General features: G+C 34.8%; 2 protein-coding genes across 2 annotated transcripts; one reads left to right on the top strand and one right to left on the bottom strand.

Moving 5' to 3' along the window:
• The first annotated feature begins 40 nt into the window (after positions 1 to 40).
• Positions 41 to 5778, top strand: LOC131628786 (glutamine--fructose-6-phosphate aminotransferase [isomerizing] 1-like). The gene is made up of 8 exons (XM_058899603.1): positions 41 to 734; positions 1873 to 2037; positions 2402 to 2762; positions 2853 to 3103; positions 3204 to 3318; positions 4538 to 4793; positions 4883 to 5051; positions 5364 to 5778. Exons 1-8 carry the CDS (start codon positions 630 to 632, stop codon positions 5445 to 5447), a joined length of 1506 nt encoding a protein of 501 aa, XP_058755586.1. The 5' UTR covers positions 41 to 629; the 3' UTR covers positions 5448 to 5778.
• A 1360-nt stretch (positions 5779 to 7138) lies between these two features.
• On the bottom strand, positions 7139 to 8650 carry LOC131628787 (uncharacterized). Its single transcript, XM_058899604.1, has 2 exons — positions 8075 to 8650; positions 7139 to 7626 (listed from the first exon to the last, which is right to left on the bottom strand). Exons 1-2 carry the CDS (start codon positions 8531 to 8533, stop codon positions 7585 to 7587), a joined length of 501 nt encoding a protein of 166 aa, XP_058755587.1. The 5' UTR covers positions 8534 to 8650; the 3' UTR covers positions 7139 to 7584.
• Between the last annotated feature and the right edge of the window lie 237 nt (positions 8651 to 8887).

Here is an 8887-nt window from a genome sequence, read left to right as displayed (position 1 = left end):
AGTGTATCTCTCTCTTTTTTTACTTGGACTAAAACCAAAACACATCATTGTCAAATAGCAATGGTACAGGGTTATAGTGTTGCGAAATTTGAACAAATCATTGTTGCTTTCTGATACGGTATTTTAGACTAAACTGTTGTCAAATGGCGGAGCTATTGAACTATAGAGTTATACAATTTGAACAAGCCGCTATTTTCTGCCATATGTGATTGACAATACTGCTAGCATGATTAAGTTCTCAAGACTCTGTCGATGTAAATGTTAGTTCTATATAGAAATTGTGAAGTAGATGGACTGAAGGCGGAGACCGACAAAGTTGCCCTCTATTGTGCTGAAATGCTAGGCTCAATTTTTTACGAATTTGTTTTTAGAATTATGATTCAGTTTAGTTCTCATTAATATGATAAGCTTGTACGTTGAGTTTGAATTAATATGGTTTGTGCTTTTTCTCGTTTATTCTTATAGTTGAATTTTACATTTGGTGCAAGTCTTAGGAGGTTTATAGCTCAGCTGCATTTTTCGCTTCTCATAAAGAGGTGTGAATGCCATTGTGGATGGTGTTGGCTTAGTTTTCCAATTGTCTTGCAGGTGATCAGGTTGTTACCTTCAGTCAAGTTGTGCTGGAAGTTATGAGGCATCTTGAAGGAGCCTATGCACTTATTTTCAAAAGTTCATATTATCCTAATGAATTGATTGCTTGCAAGCTTGGTAGCCCGCTGCTCCTAGGTGTTAAAGTAAGTTACATCCAATTTAGTGATTGAGTTTCTTGGATCCCTTAATTTGGTTTTACCTGTTTCTGTAGACTTCATTTATGATGCTTCTAGTTAGACAGCCTAAAGGCCTCTTGAGGAATATTGTTTTTTTTTTGGCATTCAGTGTTACGACTTATGACGCATGAAAGTGGGCCAATTGTTGAAATGCCACCGCTCTTGACAGTATATGCTGACGGATATTATGTCTAATAATCATAAATTTTATTTTATATTGCTTGACTGATTGATCCAAATAATAAAACCTTACTGTTGAGAACCTATATTTTGAATTTCTTCCCCCAACCATGTTTTTCATATGACCGATTAGTAAAGGAAAGAAGTATATGGCAGAGGGGAAAGTAAAATACCTTAGGAGTCTTTGGATCAAAAGAGGAAAAACAAGAAAAGCAAATCGTATGAGCTATGCTTGCTAGTCTCAAGTACCTTTCCAAGTCACAAAGAAAACCCTCCAAAATAACCATTAGTTTAGCACTGTAATAAGCCTAAGAAGACCAATTTCCCACAAAAGAAGCAACATGAAAAATAAGCATCCTTAAGAATTCCAAATATTGGTATTCCTCTATGACTATAACCATAAGCATACTGTGGTCACTGCAAAAGAGCCTTTTTTGCTCTGCCCAAAACAGCTTAAATCACATGAGAAGTTTTCCCGGTAACAATCCTAGGACCTAGCTAAATTTATTCCAGAGTTATTCAAGACCTGTATCCTACTATATGCCAATGTGAAGGGATGTCCGTGGAGTTAAACTATCAAGAGTATTAAGTAATAATGCTTCTTTATCTGTAAAATGTTTCCTGCAAAACATTAGGAAATAATTAGAAGTATTTTGAACATAACAGCTGCAAATGCAGTGCATAGAGCATGGATGAAAAAGGCAGAAGCAAGTGAAAGGAAATTAAGAAAGTTAACTATTAAACCACAAATCCTTCTGTAAATCACCACTTGAGCCATCATCCTTTGTTTTCCATCATTTATTTAACAATACCGTCTTTTATAGCTTTAATTTATGCTTCATGGTTAATACATGGATTGAGCAAGGATGGTGAATTTCTGAATTCTGATTGACAGTGTTTAAATTATTTAGTGATCTAATTTCAGGAATTGGAAGAAAATAAGGATAATGGCTCTGTTTTTGAGGAAAATAAATTCCTATCAAAAGATGGAAAGCCCAAGGAATTGTTTTTGTCCAGTGATGCCAATGCTGTGGTTGAGCATACCAAGAAAGTGCTAGTTATTGAGGATGGTGAAGTTGTGCATATCAAGGTAGATACAGCAGCCTCCCTTTTCAATAATGCGCTTGCGAATTAATCTATTTTTATGTCTATTGGAACACTTCAAATCACTGAAATGTATAGCAACCTAACAACCCTCACAAATATTTCCATAAGAATGATGTATTTTTTGTGAAGATTGATTTCATGATTTCTTAGTGACTCACTTCATCTTCCCTCACATTCCTCCCTTTCTGGCATGATGAGATGATTGTTTATATCATTCACTGTTTCTGTATGTTGCATTTGGTTGATGGATCTATGTGCTGGTCATTTGGTTGATGGATCTATGTGCCGGTCATAATCACGTCAATTTGAAATAAACTATTGTTCTGACTTGGAAGTGGTTGTTTCAGGATGGCGGGGTTTCTATTTTGAAGTATGAGAATGACATGGGAAAACCCATCACTTCTTTCTCCAGAGCTTCTTCAGTGCGACGTGCATTATCTGTTCTTGAAATGGAGGTTGAGCAAATAAATAAAGGACATTATGAGCATTACATGCAAAAGGAAATTCATGAGCAACCAGAGTCTCTAACAACCACAATGAGGGGGAGGCTTATACGTGGGGGATCTAGCAAATCCAAGTCGGTTCTGTTAGGTGGACTAAAGGATCACCTCAAAACTATCAGGCGAAGTAGAAGAATAGTTTTCATTGGTTGTGGAACAAGTTATAATGCTGCCTTGGCAGCTAGACCAATCTTTGAAGAACTTTCAGGTTAGTGCTGTATGACTTCGTTATTTTTTTTTTTTTTCATATTTAAAGTATGCTATTAAAATGTTTTCTTTTCTATACATTGCATTTTAGGTATTCCTGTTACTATGGAAATTGCTAGTGATTTATTGGATCGGGAGGGACCAATATACCGAGAAGATACAGCCGTTTTTGTTAGTCAATCCGGCGAAACTGCGGATACTTTACTTGCACTGCAATATGCTTTAGACAATGGTGCATTATGTGTTGGGGTAACAAATACTGTTGGTAGTGCAATAGCAAGGAACACACACTGCGGTGTTCATATAAATGCAGGTGCTGAGATTGGTGTGGCAAGTACCAAAGTAAGTGTTGAAATTAAAGGATTTCGTTTTCTTCATTTTTTAATATTGTCCTATTATTGATTTAACCAATGGCCTACTCACACGCTTACAACTACTATAGGCATACACAAGCCAAATAGTAGTGATGGCCATGCTGTCTCTTGCAATAGGAGGCGATACTATTTCCAATAAAGCAAGAAGAGAAGCTATCATAGATAGTCTTTATGACCTACCAAGTGAGTTTCTGTTGGTTGAGCATCAAAACTGAGTTATTGTCATTTTATGAAAACTGATTATTCGATATTAGTATATTTTTATCAAACATATACTAAAAATGGTAGTACCACAAATTGGTTTTTGCGAATGGTAGGTTTAGTTGGATAGGCGAGAGAAGAAATAAACGAAATAACTTTTGGAGACATGCTTAGAAACACGGTTTCCACCTAAATAATGCAAAGAATGTGAAATGTAAACTTAGCAAGAAGTACACAAATACTAGTTAAGGAGTGAAAATCAAAGAACATGCCAATTCCATACCACAAAACCAACGTTTTAAGTTGCTCGAGTCAATCATACAAAAATGTCAGGGAGGTAGAGTGGGATGTTAACCATTGGATCCATGCAGAGTGCATGAAATGAAGGAATGCTTTGAGTGTAACTTGTGATAAAAAAGTGCCACTTGAGCTTGGGTTGTTAGAAGTTAACACGAAATGAAGATTAGTGTTGTTGAGATAAAAATACTGTAGGGAATAAGTGGTCACGCAAGGCAAGATAGAATTATAAATTTTATCATTAGAGATTTAGAGAAAAAGTAGAGGTTGCTCATTGCCTCATTGAAGAAAAGATTGTAGAATATTGTGACTCTTCTTAGATAGACACGTGTGAAGTAGACCCATGAAAATTCCAGTAAGAAGGAGTAAGGGTAGATAGAATGAAATATATTTTTATTTGGTAGAGGTTGAGGGGGTTAAGGAAAACTATAAGGTGAACCATTAAATAAAGCTTTAGAGTTAAATGTTCTATTTATAAATATGATTCATATTAATAAAAGAAATATCATTCATATCAGGACATTATGTTTTTGTTTGATTCATATACTCGACCCTGCCTACTGGAAAACTGTTTTGGACTTGGTTGCAGCTGCCGTTGTCCGGGGATACCACAATTGGTACAATCAAACAGCATCTACTAAAAATTTTGTGAGAACAACGCTCTCGCAAAGGCTTGTTGCATGCCTTGAGCTTTGCTTTGAAGGAGCTTCTTTGCATCCTAAACATTCTATAATAGAAAAATATTTATAAAATTAGAAATTTGGGAATTGTAGGCAACTTTCATTTTAATCAAACTAGTTTTTGTATAATAAATCCTTCAAAATACTGTAGAAACTAGCAAGTGCAACCTGAAGTAGCTCAGAAGAAGTTATCAAAGTAATCTAATTAAAATGTTGAATTGTAGACAAAGTCAGAGAGGTGCTGGAGCTTGATCAAGAGATGAAGGATCTAGCAAATCTATTGATTGCTGAGCAGTCTCTTCTTGTCTTTGGGAGAGGATACAACTATGCAACCGCTCTGGAGGGAGCTTTGAAAGTAAAGGAAGTGGCACTTATGCATAGTGAAGGGATACTCGCAGGCGAAATGAAGCACGGTCCTTTGGCATTGGTCGATGAAAGTCTCCCAATTGTTGTTATTGCTACACGTGATGCTTGCTTCAGGTTGGTTGTATTAACTGTTGAGTAGCTCTAAGACCTGAAATTAGGAGTTTCCCATTGACATTGACATCCTTATCTTTTACATTTGGCAGCAAACAGCAGTCTGTTATTCAGCAACTTCATGCCCGTAGAGGTCGTCTGATAGTTATGTGTTCAGAAGGGGATGCTGCTTCTGTATGCCCTGGTAAATCGTGTAGGACAATTGAAGTTCCACAGGTTGAGGATTGTCTTCAGCCTGTGATTAATGTTGTTCCATTACAGGTATCTTTTTAACCTTTTACTGTACTTTATTTTTTCCTAATATTAGTACACTAAACAAAGGGATAATATTAGTCTGTCTTTATATTAACATAGTCTCAACCGTGTTGCTACTGATTCTATTCATTATTATTCCATGAACGTCTTTGTATTTTCTCATTTTGAAAATAAATATCAGCGTCTAATTTCCACATGTGCAAGTTTTGCAGTTCTATTTCCTTGTAATCTAAAATGACAGGCTGGCTTTTTCCTTTGCATTCTTCGAAAGATTTGTGAGTAGTATATATTTCAACATATCATTTCTTTCTGTTGCAGTTACTGGCATATCATCTCACCGTACTGAGGGGATTTAATGTCGACCAGCCTCGGAATCTTGCTAAGAGTGTTACGACGCAGTAAAGTAGTTTGTTTACTAAGGAAAGAGGAAGAAGTTCGTTGAGTTCTTTTTCATTATTCTGACAAAATATATTACCAAGGTCCTTTATAACACTCCATACACCGCGACATGACTGTGCTTGATGAACACTTGAATTCTTTATCATGGGCAGGGTAGCATATTAGCATGTTGTAAATCGATAGATGTAGGCTCACTGATTAATCTACAAGTCAGCTTGTCACCGGATAGAATAGACATCAAGCATTATTTATTTGCGGTATTTGATGTATTTGTTTGATATGGTTGGAATTGGAATGAGTACTCTAATTGGCATGGCCTTACATTACACGTCAATATTTTTTAGCCTGAAAACAACCCACCACACGCGCCCTTGAAGAAAATGAAGTTATTAATGAGCAAAAACTGTACATTGGCCAAAAAAAAAAATTATCAATCTGCACGGAACGATGTTATACATTAGGGCCGTAACAACTATCTCAATTTATTAGTATCGAATTCAGTTGTGACTTGAGACACAGCCTAGAATCCTCTCTATTTCAGTCAAATAAACAAATTCTTAACATTGCTACTCCTTGATTTAGGATCATTTTAACTTTTTTTCTTTATAACTATCAATCTCATAATACGTAAGTAAGTTTTTTTTTTTCAATATTGTTTACATAATCGAGTTCATAAATACTCACTCTTAATCATCACAAAAAATACTCAATAACTATTATGACATCTTACTTATCTTATGAGTAAAAATATAAAGCCTCATTAATAATTTAGTTCATTATAATTTTTTAATTAGTTTGTAGATTGCAGGGGTTTATGTCTACTACAGTAGTTTTTTTTTTATTGAACTCAATATTTCATTACATTTTTTAAATAGAGAAATATGATAACCAAAATATCTGCAATTCAATATCAAGTAGAAGTAGCTAGTATCCTAGTTAAGAAAAACATTGCACATATTTTAGTTTTCTCCTCCATAACATTAGTACATTACTGCCATGCAACATTCGAAGGTCCCACACGCCATTTTGTTCAATGAATGTTGAATGTGTTATCATTACGCATTTTAGCCAAAATGATACTTCTATTACGCATAGATCTGATCATTTGATCTAAGGTGGACAAAAATATCTTAGATGCCAAAATATTCGACTCAAATTGATTACAGTTGGATTACGCGTGTAGCAATGTCACAATTCATGGCCCCCACAGCTCATGCAGAGGTTAGCATCATTCACAATTTAGGTATAGAATTCACACTTAAAACTTAATTAAATAAAATTGAAAACCTTGTTTAAACATATACACTACAAAATGTCAAATCATTGGAACAACCAAGAAAAGAAAATTTTACTCAAAAAGCTTTTACGAATTGTAATATTCAGATACACTAAAAAAATGTCAGCTTTTTTGACTGAGGCTAGTTTTCAGTGAAGTTGGTAGATACTTCACTCTTATAACATGTTAAGACAAATCCTTTGTCCTGTTATCCATAATCATAGATACTGTATTTGCCAACTACAAACATTTCCATGTTCAATCTACACAAAAATCTTGTTCTGTGTAGGACCATGACAGAACATAATGCAGATAATAGAATACAATATGGAACAACAAACAAATTTTAAACAGTACCTAACACATTATTAGAGAAAACTGCCCCCACTGAATTGAACCAACAAGCAAAAATTGAAAATTATAGGCAAATGGGACTATCTTACATAAAAGAACAAAGTGTAGGGAATCAAATTTAGTTACAATACAAGAACCACCAACCCATTATGCTAAACTTTATTAAAATAGTGGAATCTGGAATCTACACAAAACAAGCCTGAAAAACTTGTTTGTAGAAATGACAATACCGAAATACAAATTACAAAACCTTAGTACTATATAGAACATTAATAGCAAAACCAAACCTTATCCAACATCCCTGACTAGCACAGATTTTGCCAAAACCATATAGGCCATTGCTGTTGACCACCAAAATTGTCATCCTTTGTCCCTTGACAGAGGAGATTGATTCCAATCCAAGCAGAAAAAGAAAAAGACCATGACTGTACAGAAACACCTTCACAAAGACCAACCACAAGCACAGCTAAACTGATTGATCTATTTGAAATGCGCCGACATCTTTATCTTCTACCAAACTGCCCTCCGCACATCATCACTATCACCATTAACCTGAATTAATCAAACACCAAATTAATTAAGAAATTCAAATTCAAATATAAATCTATTTACATTCAACTCTCTTCAGGTCAAAATCAATCTGATCATACCTTGAAACCTCACTCCAATCATCAACACTATTGTACCATGAAAAACCCTAAATTCATGTATCATAACATGGACTAATATAACAGATGCTACATTTTTGGCATAAAAACCCTAAATTTCATATACCCAACCATAATTTTCACAACTTCAAGACATCCAAATAACAAAATTCAAGAAATCACAACTTTAAGATACCCAGCTATCAAAAATCTGAATTACAAGCACCCAATCCAAAAAAATCACAACTTTAAGATACCCAGATATTAAAAAACCCTAATTTGATATTACCCATCTAAGAAAACATGAATTTTAGATAAAAAAAATTAAAAATTCATGGGAGGATGAAAAAAACCTGAGGGTTACAATCAGGAGGATCTTCAAAGAGGGACAAAGAGAATTGTTTATCAGCAACACCAACATCGAAATGAATGAGACCAGAGCTAGGTAGATCAACACGAATGCCCTTAACCGGGAACCATAGGAAAAGTTCCTGAGCAGTCATACCAGATAATCCCCCGATCTTACCATAATCTAGGGTACCCTTAATATTCGGATCATAGTGAACCTCGTTTTCAAATTTTGCATTGCACGGTTCTTCCATCCAAACCTGGAATTCGCCACTTGTACCATTGATCTCATACCGAGTTATTCCCTTCGGTAGAAGCCCTTCCGGAAGACCCTTTGCCCTTAATTCATCATATATGGTTGTTGAATTTGAACCCTTAACAAAGGTACAATACCAAGAAACGCTTACGAGAAGGAGAAGAAGATGAATAGATGGCAAAATTGAAACCCCACCAGCCATAGCCATCGATTATGATGATGATTGGGGCTGAGAGAGAGGCTGGAGAGAAAGGAATCGCCTAAGATTTTGGAGTTGAGAATTCTCGGCTTTCCCTTTCCTTAATTACACCGAAGGGTAAGTGAAAACATTAAATTTAATAGATTTTTTTTTGTTTTTGGTTATTTTGTTTGTTTGTTACTTTGTTATGTTCTGTTTTTTTTTAACACGTTTGTTTGTTCTTTTTGTCAAAATATATGCTTGATTCTTTTTTTATCTTTCATTTTAAATTTTAATTTACTCAATATTAAACATGTTTAATGTCATCATCTAAATAAATATTAGTTGAATTAAATGATTAATATTGAATAATTATATTACTTA

Source organism: Vicia villosa, unplaced genomic scaffold (assembly GCF_029867415.1).
Source record: "Vicia villosa cultivar HV-30 ecotype Madison, WI unplaced genomic scaffold, Vvil1.0 ctg.000479F_1_1_2_unsc, whole genome shotgun sequence".
Taxonomy (NCBI): Eukaryota; Viridiplantae; Streptophyta; class Magnoliopsida; order Fabales; family Fabaceae; genus Vicia; species Vicia villosa.
The sequence above is the reverse complement of the archived record's forward strand: the minus strand, read 5'-3'. Positions and strand labels throughout refer to the sequence as shown.